Source organism: Coregonus clupeaformis, unplaced genomic scaffold (genome assembly GCF_020615455.1).
Source record: "Coregonus clupeaformis isolate EN_2021a unplaced genomic scaffold, ASM2061545v1 scaf0126, whole genome shotgun sequence".
Taxonomy (NCBI): domain Eukaryota; kingdom Metazoa; phylum Chordata; class Actinopteri; order Salmoniformes; family Salmonidae; genus Coregonus; species Coregonus clupeaformis.
The window spans coordinates 464,221-479,834 of NW_025533581.1; the positions used below are offsets into that span (position 1 = coordinate 464,221).

A 15,614-nucleotide genomic window follows, 5' to 3' on the forward strand; every position below is an offset into this window, starting at 1 on the left:
TCAAAATGGGGAGCTGTCTGGCTCAAAATGGGGAGCTGTCTGGCTCAAACTGGGGAGCTGTCTGGCTCAAAATGGGGTGGGTGGGTGCTACACCCTGGTGGGTGTATTGGCGGATGGATGAGGTGAGTTTCTCTTACTATGTAAAGCACTTTGAGTCCCTAGGAAACCATTATTCACATCCAATAGACTACTGTATTAGAGATGGCTGGGCACCACTCAAACTTTAGCACCAGTCATATATTGATGTCAATGGAGCATTTATGCAAACATTCTAGGTACACACACTCATCTGGAGTCCGGAGGCGCCCTTCGTTTAAAACAACCCCCTGCTTTTTTGTCTTTTGAAGTGGATCCAATAAAGGAGCCTTCAGAGTATCCTTACGCCTTGAAGACAACATCAGACCTCTAATACCACCACAAAAACAGACCCAAACGTGGCTCCTGCAATAGTAATAGCAGTCTCAGTTGAGGCTACCAGGAACAACGCTGTGGGCCCTACCTTATGCCCTGCTCAGTCTGGCAAGCCCTTTGTTTAGTCCCGCGATAGCTTGGCTAACGCTAATGAAGGAGGTGGATTCTACACAGGCATGACTCTTAGCTGAACCCAGGGCCTAATATAGTTCCATTAGGATTGAGTAGACAGAGAGAGCACGGTGAGAGTTTCATGAGGCAGGGCCACTTAACGCATCAGACAACACAGGTAGGGGGAGGGGGGGAACGGAGAGGACTGGAGTAAAGAGGAGGGGACTGGAGTAAAGAGGAGAGGAGTATTCTAACACCTACCATCCAAACTCTAAATTCAACAGCAGCGCCTAACATTGGGTAAACAGCTCCACTCTCTCACTCTCTCTTTGTCTGTCTGACTGATTGGTCTAGTTATTTTCTGTTCTGTCTGAATTTTGTACATTTATGTGGAACTCATTTGAAAACAAGAACAGAAAAGGTTTGGTTGAAAATGTTGAGGACTACCTTGATTAGGTACTGTATTAAGGTGGGACGTGCCGCTGCAGGTTTTGAAGACTACAAATCAACCCAAAGTTTTAAAGAAGTTCATCAAAGTTTTCAGTGGAGGATTAAACTGAGGACAGTGAAGAACCATCAAAAACTTGTCTCAGTTGATAGCTTTGAAGATCGTTACACAACACGTCTTTCAACTATCTAGTCACCCTTGGCAGCGGCATTTGATTAGCCTACGTGGGGTGCTCATGATATGCACGCTGCATCAAAACCCAAGCACTGCTAACTCAACACGGTGTCTTGAGGCAAAGAGAGTGAGAGATGTTAACGCCATGCCATACCCTGTGGACGGAGCTTGATTGGAGCCAATTTCCTCCTACAACAGGACAATGATCCAAAGCACAGCTCCAAACTATGCAATAACTATTTAGGGAAGAAGCAGTCAGCTGGTATTCTGTCTATAATGGAGTGGCCAGCACAGTCACCGGATCTCAACCCTATTGAGCTGTTGTGGGAGCAGCTTGACCGTATGGTATGTAAGTGCCTATCAAGCCAATCCAACTTGTCGGAGGTGCTTCAGGAAGCATGGGGTGAAATCTCTTCAGATTACCACAACAAATTGACAACTAGAATGCCAAAGGTCTGCAAGGCTTTAATTAATGCAAATGGAGGATTCTTTGACGAAAGCAAAGTTTGAAGGACACAATTATTATTTCTATTAAAAATCATTATTTCTAACCTTGTCAATGACTACATTTCCTATTCATTTTGCTATATTTCCTATTCAAACTCATTTCATGTATGTTTTCATGGAAAACAAGGACATTTCTAAGTGACCCCAAACTTTTGAATGGTAGTGTATGTCTGTCTGTCTGTCTTTATGTCTATAGGTATGTCTGTCTGTATTTATGCTGTCACTGTTTTATTATTGGAAAAACATAATAGAAACTAAATAAAAACGCGGCTTTATTCAAATCCCAGTCCAATCCCAACAACACTGGCGTGACTCAGAAGACAACTCCCTCTTGGCCTGGGGTGCTCTATAGGTCTAAGCCGCTGCCTATGGAACAAATATACTGCTGCAGCATGGGTTCAAATCCAGCCCACTGCTATTTCAGCACACTCTCCTCTCTTTCTCTCTCCTATTCAATAAAATACAATAGAAATACGAGGACTCCCCCACCCCTATAAAAAAGAAAACAACTCACTCCAATCCTCTCTACATCAGTAATGATAGCATGGCATAACAGGCTTGATATGTATGAACTTAGCTGAGGCCTGATTAGAGTTGCAAAAGTCAGGCAAAAAATAAATGAATTTTCCAGAAACCAGCAGGGAATAAGCAAGAAATCCACCAACCAGGATTTCTAGAAAAACTGGGATTTTTGGAAAAGTAACCAGAATTTTGAAACCCTAGGCCTTAGTTCTCATTGGAAATTGAACATGGCGTTCTGTTGAGAGAGGCCTGGTCTGGAATGGTTGGGTTTCTGTGTTTGATGTACATGTGATTAATAATGAATGAAGCTCTCACCCATGGCGAGGTTGAAGTTGTTGGCTTGTTCTTTTACAGTAACTCCCTAACTCTCTGGTCTCATTAGAACTATGTCTTACACACTGAAATGGGATTTCATCAGCACCCTCCCTGACCCCCTTTCCTACAACTTCTGCTGCTTGTTCATATAGAATCAATGGTAGAGCATGAAGCTTTAATGGTTGGGGACTTTGGCCATAGAGAGAAAGTCGATTTTAAAAGTTTCTGCTTCAGAGAGAGTGGATGGGTATGTTTTCTGTCCTTGTACGTCCTGTAAAGAGAGAAAGGAGAGAAGAGCTGGGAGAGGAGAGGAAGTTTGGGGTGTATTTTTGGACCGTACCTTGCTCTTGGATATGGAGTGAGAGGAGTCCTCTTTCGGAGGCAGGGAATCTTCTTTCCCCCGGTCGAAACCTGAAAAGAGAGAAACCAATCAGCACGAATGTCCTCCATGTGTACCTGAAGCACTGAAATGGTGTAGGGTTTAGTTGCCCCTAGACTCTGATCTTGGGTCAGTTTTGCATTTCCCCCACAAATGGTTAAGGTTCGGATTGGGGGAGGGGAAGCTGATCCTAGATCTGTACCTAGGGGAAACTTTACCCCAGAGCCACCTAACACCGTCCGTCGGCTTCTAGCATTTTGTAATGAGCGCACAGGCAGGAAGGACAGTCACAGAGGCACACAGTTATAGATTGATAATATCATTTGGATTAGTGATGGGGAAAAAATGTATAGTTACATATCACAATATTATTCGACATTTGACTCAAAGTAGCAAGCCTTTGACTCAAAATAGCGCTACTGTAGGAAGAGATAGCTAGCGCTAGTTGGCTGTACCTGCGCCAAAACTTCAGTATTACTTTTCAGCACTTTTATTTCCCTGACCAATCAAAACTCATTTTCTCATGCTCTCTCTTGTCTCTGCAGCAGACATACGGTGAGCAATATGTTCAGAACATCAAATAGCAATAAAATCACAGTATCGAATCGCAATACATATAGAATCGCAATACATATAGAATCGTGAGAATCGCAATACATATAGAATCGTGAGAATCGCAATACATACAGAATCGTGAGAATCGCAATACATATAGAATTGTGAGAATCGTGAGTATTTGCACATAAGTATCAAATCAAATGCGCCGAATACAATTGGTGTAGACTTTACAGTGAATTGCTTGCTTACGACCCTTTCCCAACGATGCAGAGTTTTAAAATTATAATAATAAAGAAATACACAAGAATGGAGCTATATACAGGGAGTACCAGTACCAGATCAATGTGGAGCTATATACAGGGAGTACCAGTACCAGATCAATGTGGAGCTATATACAGGGAGTACCAGTACCAGATCAATGTGGAGCTATATACAGGGAGTACCAGTACCAGATCGATGTGGAGCTATATACAGGGAGTACCAGTACCAGATCAATGTGGAGCTATATACAGGGAGTACCAGTACCAGATCAATGTGGAGCTATATACAGGGAGTACCAGTACCAGATCAATGTGGAGCTATATACAGGGAGTACCAGTACCAGATCAATGTGGAGCTATATACAGGGAGTACCAGTACCAGATCAATGTGGAGCAATACAGTTGAAGTCGGAAGTATACATACACATTCACAATACATTTACATTTACGTAATTTAGCAGACCCTCTTATCCAGAGCGACTTACAAATTGGTGCATTCACCTTATAGCCAGTGGGATAACCACTTTACAATAGGTATTCCTTAAAGAGGTGGGGTTTCAAGTGTCTCCAGAAGGTGGTGAGTGACTCCGCTGTCCTGGCGTCGTGAGGGAGCTTGTTCCACCATTGGGGTGCCAGAGCAGCGAACAGTTTTGACTGGGCTGAGCGGGAACTGTGCTTCCGCAGAGCTAGGGGGGGCAGCAGGCCAGAGGTGGATGAACGCAATGCCCTCGTTTGAAGGTACGGAGGTGCCGTTCCCCTCACAGCTCCGTAGGCAAGCACCATGGTCTTGTAGCAGATGCGAGCTTCAACTGGAAGCCAGTGAAGCCAGTGGAGTGTGCGGAGGAGCGGGGTGACGTGAGAGAACTTGGGAAGGTTGAACACCAGACGGGCTGTGGCATTCTGGATGAGTTGTAGGGGTTTAATGGCACAGGCAGGGAGCCCAGCCAACAGCGAGTTGCAGTAATCCAGACGGGAGATGACAAGTGCCTGGATTAGGACCTGTGCCGCTTCCTGTGTAAGGCAGGGTCGTACTCTCCGAATGTTGTAGAGCATGAACCTACAGGATCGGGTCACCGCCTTGATGTTAGCGGAGAACGACAGGGTGTTGTCCAGGGTCACGCCAAGGCTCTTCGCACTCTGGGAGGAGGACACAACAGAGTTGTAAACCGTGATGGCGAGATCATGGAACGGGCAGTCCTTCCCCGGGAGGAAGAGCAGCTCCGTCTTGCCGAGGTTCAGCTTGACACCTTAGCCAAATACATTTAAACTCAGTTTTTCACAATTCCTGACATTAATCCTAGTAAAAATTCCCTGTCTTAGGTCAATTAGGATCACCACTTTATTTTAAGAATGTGAAATGTCAGAATAATAGTAGAGAGAATGATTTATTTCAGCTTATATTTCTTTCATCACATTCCCAGTGGGTCAGAAGTTTACATACACTCAATTAGTATTTGGTAGCATTGCCTTTAAATTGTTTAACTTGGGTCAAACCTTGCTCGCACACGCTTTTTCAGTTCTGTCCACACATTTTCTATAGGATTGAGGTCAGGGCATTGTGATGGCCACTCCAATACCTTAACTTTGTTGTCCTTAAGCTATTTTGCCACAACTTTGGAAGTATGCTTGGGGTCGTTGTCCATTTGGAAGACCCATTTGCGACCAAGCTTTAACTTCCTGACTGATGTCTTGAGATGTTGCTTCAATATATCCACATAATCTTCCTTCCTCATGATGCCATCTATTTTGTGAAGTGCACCAGTCCCTCCTGCAGCAAAGGACCCCCACAGCATGATGCTGCCACCCCCGTGCTTCACGGTTGGGATGGTGTTCTTCGGCTTGCAAGCAACCCCCTTTTTCCTCCAAACATAACGATGGTCATTATGGCCAAACAGTTATATTTTTGTTTCATCAGACCAGAGGACATTTCTCCAAAAAGTACAATCTTTGTCCCCATGTGCAGTTACAAACCGTAGTCTGGCTTTTTTATGGCGGTTTTGGAGCAGTGGCTTCTTCCTTGCTGAGCGGCCTTTCAGGTTATGTCGATATAGGAGTCGTTTTACTGTGGATATAGATACTTTTGTACCTGTTTCCTCCAGCATCTTCACAAGGTCCTTTGCTGCTGTTCTGGGATTGATTTTCACTTTTCGCACCAAAGTACGTTAATCTCTAAGAGACAGAACGCGTCTCCTTCCTGAGCAGTATGACGGCTGCGTGTTCCCATGGCGTTTATACTTGCGTACTATTGTTTGTACAGATGAACGTGGTACCTTCAGGCGTTTGGAAATTGCTCCCAAGGACGAACCAGACTTGGGAAGGTCTACAATTTGTTTTCTGAGGTCTTGGCTGATTTCTTTTGATTTTCCCATGACGTCAAGCAAAGAGGCACTGAGTTTGAAGGTAGGCCTTGAAATACATCCACAGGTTTTATTTTTTTACAACTGCAACCTGGCCAAGATAAAGCAAAGCAGTGCGATAAAAACAACAACACAGAGTTACATATGGGGTAAAACAAAACATAAAGTCAAAAATACAACAGAAAATATATATACAGTGGGGGAAAAAAGTATTTAGTCAGCCACCAATTGTGCAAGTTCTCCCACTTAAAAAGATGAGAGAGGCCTGTAATTTTCATCATAGTTACACATCAACTATGACAGACCTGTAACTTCTTCTTTAAGAGGCTCCTCTGAGTGTCACCCCCTTTGAAGAGGGGGATGACCGCGGCAGCTTTCCAATCTCTGGGGATCTCAGACGTTACGAAAGAGAGGTTGAACAGGCTAGTAATAGGGGTTGCGACAATTTCGGCGGCTATTTTTAGAAAGGGTCCAGATTGTCTAGCCCAGATGATTTGTAGGGGTCCAGATTTTGCAGCTCTTTCAGAACATCAGCTGTCTGAATTTGTGTGAAGGAGAAGCGGGGGGGCATGGGCAAGTTGCAACGGAGGGTGCAGAGCTGGTGGCCGGGGTAGTGGTAGCCAGGTGGAAAGCATGGCCAGCCATAGCAAAATGCTTGTTGAAATTCTCGATTATTGTAGATTTATCGGTGGTGATAGTGTTTCCTAGCCTCAGTGCAGTGGGCAGCTGGGAGGAGGTGCTCTTATTCTCCATGGACTTTACAGTATCCCAAAACGTTTTGGAGTTAGTGCTACAGGATGCAAATTTCTGTTTGAAAAAGCTAGCCTTTGCTTTCCTAACTGCTTGTGTATATTGGTTCCTAACTTCCCTGAAAAGTTGCATATCGCGGGGGCTATTCGATGCTAATGCAGTACGCCACAGGATGTTTTTGTGCTGGTCAAGGGCAGTCAAGTCTGAGGAGAACCAGGGGCTATATCTGTTCTTAGTTCTGAATATTTTGAATGGGGCATGCTTATTTAAGATTGAGAGGAAAGCACTTTTAAAGAACCAGGCATCCTCTACTGACGGAATGAGATCGATATCCATCCAGGATACCTGGGCCAGGTCAATTAGGAAGGCCTGCTCGCTAAAGTGTTTTAGGGAGCGTTTGACAGTGATGAGGGGTGGTCGTTTGACCGCGGACCCGTTACGGACGCAGGCAATAAGGCAGTGATCGCGGAGATCCTGGTTGAAGACAGCGGAGGTGTATTTAGAAGGTAAGTTAGTCAGGATGATATCTATGAGGGTGACCATGTTTACGGATTTAGGGTTGTACCTGGTAGGTTCCTTGATAATTTGTGTGAGATTGAGGGCATCTAGTTTGGATTGTAGGATGGCCTGGGTGTTAAGCATATCCCAGTTTAGGTCACCAAGCAGTACGGACTATGAGGATAGATGGGGGGCAATCAATTCACATATGGTGTCCAGGGCACAGCTGGGGGCTGAGGGGGGTCTGTAGCAAGCGGCAACAGTGAGAGACTTCTTTCTGGAAAGGTGGATTTTTAGAAGTAGGAGCTCAAACTGTTTGGGCACAGACATGGATAGTATGATAGAGCTCTGCAGGCTATCTCTCCAGTAGATTGCAACTCCACCCCCTTTGGCAGTTCTATCTAAACGGAAAATGTTGTAGTTGGGGATGGACATTTCTGAATTTTTGGTGGCCTTCCTAAGCCAGGATTCAGACACTGCTAGAACATCAGGGTTGGCGGAGTGTGCTAACGCAGTGAATAACTCGAACTTAGGAAGGAGGCTTCTGATGTTAACGTGCAGAAAACCAAGGCTTTTACGGTTACAGAAGTGAACAAATGATAGCTCCTGGGGAGTAGGAGTGATACTGGGGGCTGCAGGGCCTGGGTTAGCCTCTACATCACCAGAGTAACAGAGGAGGACTAGAATAAGGATACGGCTAAAGGCTTTAAGAACTGGTCTTCTAGTGCGTTGGGTACAGAGAATAAAGGGGGCAGATTTCCGGGCGTTGTAGAATAGATTCAGGGCATTATGTACAGACAAGGATATGAGTACAGTGGAGGTAAACCTAAGCATTGGGTAACAATGAAAGAGATAGCATCACTGGAGGCACCGATTGAGCCGGTCTCGGCGTGTATGGGGGGTGGAACAAAGGAGCTATTTGAGGCAGTTTGAGAATGACTTGGGGTTCTATATTGATTGGAGGTACACCTCCAATTGACTCAAATGATGTCAATTAGCCTATCAGAAGCTTCTAAAGCCATGACATCATTTTCTGGAATTTTCCAAGCTGTTTAAAGGCACAGTCAACTTAGTGTATATAAACTTCTGACCCACTGGAATTGTGATACATTGAATTATAAGTGAAATAATCTGACTGTAAACAATTGTTGGAAATATTACTTGTGTCATGCACAAAGTAGATGTCCTAACCGACTAGCCAAAACTATAGTTTGTTAACAAGAAATTTGTGGAGTGGTTGAAAAACAAGTTTTAATGACTCCAACCTAAGTGTATGTAAACTTCCGACTGCATATAGGGAGTACCAGTACCAAATCAATGTGGAGCTACAGTGGCTTGCGAAAGTATTCACACCCCCCTTGGCATTTGCCCTATTTTGTTGCCTTACAACCTGGAATTAAAATAGATTTTTGGGGGGTTTGTATCATTTGATTTACACAACATGCCTACCACTTTGAAGATGAACAATATTTTTTTATTGTGAAAAAAAAACAAGAAATAAGACAAAAAAACAGAACTTGAGCGTGCATAACTATTCACCCCCCCAAAGTCAATACTTTGTTGAGCCACCTTTTGCAGAAATTACAGCTGCAAGTCCCTTGGGGTATGTCTCTATAAGCTTGGCACATCTAGCCACTGGGATTGTTGCCTTTCTTCAAGGCAAAACTGCTCCAGCTCCTTCAAGTTGGATGGGTTCCGCTGGTGTATAGCAATCTTTAAGTCATACCACAGATTCTCAATTGGATTGAGGTCTGGGCTTTGACTAGGCCATTCCAAGACATTTAAATGTTTCTCCTTAAACCACTCGAGTGTTGCTTTAGCAGTATGCTTAGGGTCATTGTCCTGCTGGAAGGTGAACCTCCGTCCCAGTCTCAAATCTCTGGAAGACTGAAACAGGTTTCCCGCAAGAATTTCCCTGTATTTAGTGCCATCCATCATTCCTTCAATTTTGACCAGTTTCCCAGTCCCTGCCGATGGTGTTCTCGGGGTGATGAGAGGTGTTGGGTTTGCGCCATACATAGCATTTTCTTTGATGGCCAAAAAGCTCAATTTTAGTCTAATCTGACCAGAGTACCTTCTTCCATATGTTTGGGGAGTCTCCCACATGCCTTTTGGCATTTTTGCTTATTTTTTTCTTTAAGCAATGGCTTTTTTCTGGCCACTCTTCCGTAAAGCCCAGCTCTGTGGAGTGTACGGCTTAAAGTGGTCCTATGGACAGATACTCCAATCTCCGTTGTGGAGCTTTGCAGCTCCTTCAGGGTTATCTTTGGTCTTCTTGTTGCCTCTCTGATTAATGCCCTCCTTGCCTGGTCTGTGATTTTTGGTGGGCGGCCCTCTCTTGGCAGGTTTGTTGTGGTGCCATATTCTTTCCATTTTTTAATAATGGATTTAATGGTGCTCCGTGGGATGTTCAAAGTTTCAGATATTTTTTTATAACCCAACCCTGATCTGTACTTCTCCACAACTTTGTCCCTGACCTGTTTGGAGAGCTCCTTGGTCTTCATGGTGCCGCTTGCTTGGTGGTGCCCCTTGCTTAGTGGTGTTGCAGACTCTGGGGCCTTTCAGAACAGGTGTATATATACTGAGATCATGTGACAGATCATTTGACACTTAGATTGCACACAGGTGGACTTTATTTAACTAATTATGTGACTTCTGAAAGTAATTGGTTGCACCAGATCTTATTTAGGGGCTTCATAGCAAAGGAGGTGAATACATATGCACGCACCACATTTCCGTTATTTATTTTTTTGAATTTATTTAAACAAGTTATTTTTTTAATTTCTCTTCACCAATTTGGACTATTTTGTGTATGTCCATTACATGAAATCCAAATAAAAATCAATTTAAATTACAGGTTGTAATGCAACAAAATAGGAAAAACGCCAAGGGGGATGAATACTTTTGCTAGGCACTGTATATACAGGGAGTACCAGTACCAGATCAATGTGCAGCGGTACAAGGTATTTGGTATAGTGATAACATCATATCGTGAGGTCAGTTCCAGATCTAGTTTGGTTTATGAGTCAGGCTAAGTCCTAAATCGTACCCTATTCCCTACACACTATATAGGGAATAGGGTGCCAGATTTGAGGATGCAGATGGTACACACAGTTACATTGGTATTTGGAAAGTTACTGCACTTTCAGAGATAACATGGGATTTATCTCTCAAGGGCTAAAACCCCTCATAATAGAAACAAATAGCCGACTAATTCCATATGTCTAAATTCTCCCACTAAGATGAAAGTAGGGAAGTTCAAGTGTGTTCACCACATGAGTGAGTTCAATCACCTGCATGTTGCACAGCAAGGGGGCTTGTGAATAATTAATTAGGGCTGCATCCCAAATGGCACCCCATTCTCTTTAGGGCCCATAGGACTCTGGGAAAATGTAGTGCACTATATAGGGAATAGGGTGCCATTTGGGATGCATCCTAGATCTTAGCAGTCTGAAAAGCAGATCAGTATGACAGCTGTCTTAAAGTGTTGTTTCTGTTTCACTGGGGTGAGATTGACAACATCTGATTGAAAATGAGCTGTGATTGACACAGCCCCCTGGTGCGAAGCCTCAATTACACACACTCCACACACACACACACACACACACACACACACACACACACACACACACACACACAGAGAGAAGAGAGAAATAGGACCTTGTCTGTGCCAAAGCAGATTGCCGGAACACTAACAGGAGGAACATTGCCACGATACAGAGTCAGAGAGGACGTTCTCAATCTGCTGCACTCACAGCAGCCATTAAGAGAAGAGCGAGATCCAAGGTTAAGCTGCTCAAACAACCAGCCTGGAACCAAACAGTGCATAGATCAACGTCAACGTCTGATCTGAGATATGACATTAACAGATTCTGTCGATCTAGACAGGTCCTCTTCAGGGATTTATCGCTAAATGCCTTTCTGTTGAGAAACTTCAAACTAACGGGATTATGAAGTACTCATTCCCTTACTAAGTCAAAATGTGTCCATTAGTGAGAAATGCTAAAGCTTTTAAAGATGGACTGCAGCGGCGTAGATAATCATTCATAGCATACTGTAGGCCTGGGCTGGAAAGCTGCAGAGTATCATAGCTACCGATCAATGTTATTTATTACATTTTACGAGGAGAGATTTATTGCTCGTTCTAAGCTTTCCAACGCTGTATTACAAGGATAAATCAGCGTGGTACCAAGCTTCAAATCATTCGGGTGGCTCCAGCATGAAGCAGCTCTCCCGCTATAAAACAAACAACAGAGAGACGGCTTCTGTCTTCATCGATGACCAATTAATGCCCGTTGTAAAACGCACGTTATGTCATTAACAAGTGGAGAAGGAACACGTTTAGCACCAGAGAACAATGCTCTGGTGTGGATTCTACTCATACCCATCAATACAATGAATATGAATTACTTAAAACGATTCAGGGACTACCAATTCAATTAGACATAAGGGCATATGATAGGTCTCCTGAGATGTCCTACCACAACCACCTCAACATACACAGCACAACCAAAAGCTACTTTTGATGGTTGTCAACAATAACAATATATATTAGGCCTATGAAATAGAATGCTTATTACAAGATTGATGGTCTCACAAGCACAATCTAAAGCTGCTGTTGGGTGTCAAAACAACACGTTATGTAATATATATGTATGTTTTAAACAACACATTATGTAATATATATGTTTATTTTAAACAACACATTATGTAATATATATATATGTATGTCTTAAACAACACATTATGTAATATATATGTATGTTTTAAACAACACGTTATGTAATATATATGTATGTTTTAAACGACACGTTATGTAATATATATGTATGTTTTAAACAACATGTTATGTAATATACAGTGAGGGAAAAAAGTATTTGATCCCTTGCTGATTTTGTACGTTTGCCCACTGACAAAGAAATGATCAGTCTATCATTTTAATGCTAGGTTTATTTGAACAGTGAGAGACAGAATAACAACAACAAAAATCCAGAAAAACGCATGTCAAAAATGTTATAAATTGATTTGCATTTTAATGAGGGAAATAAGTATGACTTTTATACAGGTAACGAGCTGAGATTAGGAGCACACTCTTAAAGGGAGTGCTCCTAATCTCAGTTTGTTACCTGTATAAAAGACCCCTGTCCACAGAAGCAATCAATCAATCAGATTCCAAACTCTCCACCATGGCCAAGACCAAAGAGCTCTCCAAGGATGTCAAGGACAAGATCGTAGACCTACACAAGGCTGGAATGAGCTACAAGACCATTGCCAAGCAGCTTGGTGAGAAGGTGACAACAGTTGGTGCGATTATTCGCAAATGGAAGAAACACAAAAGAATTGTCAATCTCCCTCGGCCTGGGGCTCCATGCAAGATCTCACCTCGTGGAGTTGCAATGATCATGAGAATGGAGGAATCAGCCCAGAACTACACGGGAGGATCTAGTCAATGATCTCAAGGCAGCTGGGACCATAGTCATCAAGAAAACAATTGGTAACACACTACGCCGTGAAGGACTGAAATCGTGCAGCGCACGCAAGGTCCCCCTGCTCAAGAAAGCACATATACAGGGCCGTCTGAAGTTTGCCAATGAACATCTGAATGATTCAGAGGAGAACTGGGTGAAAGTCTTGTGGTCAGATGAGACCAAAATCGAGCTCTTCGGCATCAATTCAACTCGCCGTGTTTGGAGGAGGAGGAATGCTGCCTATGACCCCAAGAACACCATCCCCACCGTCAAACATGGAGGTGGAAACATTATGCTTTGGGGGTGTTTTTCTGCTAAGGGGACAGGACAACTTCACTGCATCAAAGGGACGATGGACGGGGCCATGTACCGTCAAATCTTGGGTGAGAACCTCCTTCCCTCAGCCAGGGCATTGAAAATGGGTCGTGGATGGGTATTCCAGCATGACAATGACCCAAAACACACGGCCAAGGCAACAAAGGAGTGGCTCAAGAAGAAGCACATTAAGGTCCTGGAGTGGCCTAGCCAGTCTCCAGACCTTAATCCCATAGAAAAGATGTGGAGGGAGCTGAAGGTTCGAGTTGCCAAACGTCAGCCTCGAAACCTTAATGACTTGGAGAAGATCTGCAAACAGGAGTGGAACAAAATCCCTCCTGAGATGTGTGCAAACCTGGTGGCCAACTACAAGAAACGTCTGACCTCTGTGATTTCCAACAAGGGTTTTGCCTACCAAGTACTAAGTCATGTTTTGCAGTGGGGTCAAATACTTATTTCCCTCATTAAAATGCAAATCAATTTATAACATTTTTGACATGCGTTTTTCTGGATTTTTGTTGTTGTTATTCTGTCTCTCACTGTTCAAATAAACCCACCATTAAAATGATAGACTTATCATGTCTTTGTCAGTGGGCAAACGTACAAAATCAGCAGGGGATCAAATACTATGTATGTTTTAAACAACACGTTATGTAATATATATGTATGTTTTAAACAACACGTTATGTAATATATATGTATGTTTTAAACAACACGTTATGTAATATATACACTACCATTCAAAAGTTTGGGGTCACTTTCCATGAAAACATACATGAAATTAGTTTGAATAGGAAATATAGCAAAATGCATAGGAAATGTAGTCATTGACAAGGTTAGAAATAATGATTTATAATAGAAATAATAATTGTGAACTTCAAACTTTGCTTTCGTCAAAGAATCCTCCATTTGCAGCAATTACAGCCTTGCAGAACTTTGGCATTCTAGTTGTCAATTTGTTGAGGTAATCTGAAGAGATTTCACCCCATGCTTCCTGAAGCACCTCCCACAAGTTGGATTGGCTTGATGGGCACTTACATACCATACGGTCAAGCTGCTCCCACAACAGCTCAATAGGGTTGAGATCCGGTGACTGTGCTGGCCACTTCATTATAGACAGAATACCAGCTGACTGCTTCTTCCCTAAATCGTTTTTGCATAGTTTGGAGCTGTGCTTTGGGTCATTGTCCTGTTGTAGGAGGAAATTGGCTCCAATTAAGCGCCGTCCACAGGGTATGGCATGGTGTTGCAATATTGAGTGATAGCCTTCCTTCTTCAAGATCCCTTTTACCCTGTACAAATCTCCTACTTTACCACCACCAAAGCACCCCCAGACCATCACATTGCCTCCACCATGCTTGACAGATGGCATCAAGCACTCCTCCAGCATCTTTTCATTTGGTCTGAATCTCACAAATGTTCTTCTTTGTGATCCGAACACCTCAAACTTCGATTTGTCTATCCAGAACACTTTTTTCCAATCTTCCTCTGTCCAGTGTCTGTTCTTTTGCCTATCTTAATATTTTATTTTTATTAGCCAGTCTGAGATATGGCTTTTACTTTGCAACTCTGCCTAGAAGGTCAGCATCCCGGAGTCGCCTCTTCACTGTTTACGTTGAGACTGGTGTTTTGCGGGTACTATTTAATGAAGCTGCCAGTTGAGGACCCGTGAGGCGTCTATTTCTCAAACTAGACACTCTAATGTATTTGTCCTGTTGCTCAGTTGTGCACCGGGGCCTCCCACTCCTCTTTCTATTCTGGTTAGAGCCAGTTTGCGCTGTTCTGTGAAGGAAGTAGTACATAGCGTTGTACGAGATCTTCAGTTTCTTGGCAATTTCTCACATGGAATAGCCTTCATTTCTCAGAACAAGAATAGACTGACGAGTTTCAGAAGAAAGTTATTTATTTCTGGTCATTTTGATTCTGTAATCGAACCCACAATTGCTGATGCTCCAGATACTCAACTAGTCTCAAGAAGGCCAGTTGTATTGCTTCTTTAATCAGCACAACAGGTTTCAGCTGTGCTAACATAATTGCAAAAGGGTTTTCTAATGATCAATTATCCTTTTAAAATGATAAACTTGGATTAGCAAACAACGTGCCATTGGAGCACAGGACTGATGGTTGCTGATAATGGGCCTCTGTATGCCTATGTAGATATTCCATAAAAAATCAGCCGTTTCCAGCTACAATAGCCATTTACAACATTAACAATGTCTACACTGTATTTCTGATCAATATGATGTTATTCTAATGGACAAAACAAATGCTTTTCTTTCAAAAACAAGGACATTTCTAAGTGACCCCAAACTTTTGAACGGTAGTGTATGTTTTAAACAACACGTTATGTAATATATATATGTATGTTTTAAACAACACGTTATGTAATATAGATGTATGTTTTAAACAACACGTCTCATTTTGTGGAGAGCCGAGGACAATGTCGTGGGATGAAAAGACAACAGACTGGAGAGGGGCCCTTGAGAGGCTCCTTCAGGCCCCACACATCCTCAGGACCCACTCAACAAGCTCATCTCCATG

General features: G+C 43.0%; 1 protein-coding gene across 7 annotated transcripts in view; it reads right to left on the reverse strand.

Annotated features, from left to right (window-relative positions):
- LOC121550240 (oxysterol-binding protein-related protein 8) overlaps positions 1-15,614 on the reverse strand; it is a 176,387-nt gene that overhangs the window by 33,555 nt on the left and 127,218 nt on the right. For all 7 annotated transcript variants that reach the window (XM_045213597.1, XM_045213601.1, XM_045213598.1 and 4 more), the window contains one exon: positions 2,829-2,899. In XM_045213597.1, coding sequence (XP_045069532.1) covers positions 2,829-2,899 — 71 coding nt within the window. The remainder of the gene's footprint in view (positions 1-2,828; positions 2,900-15,614) is intronic.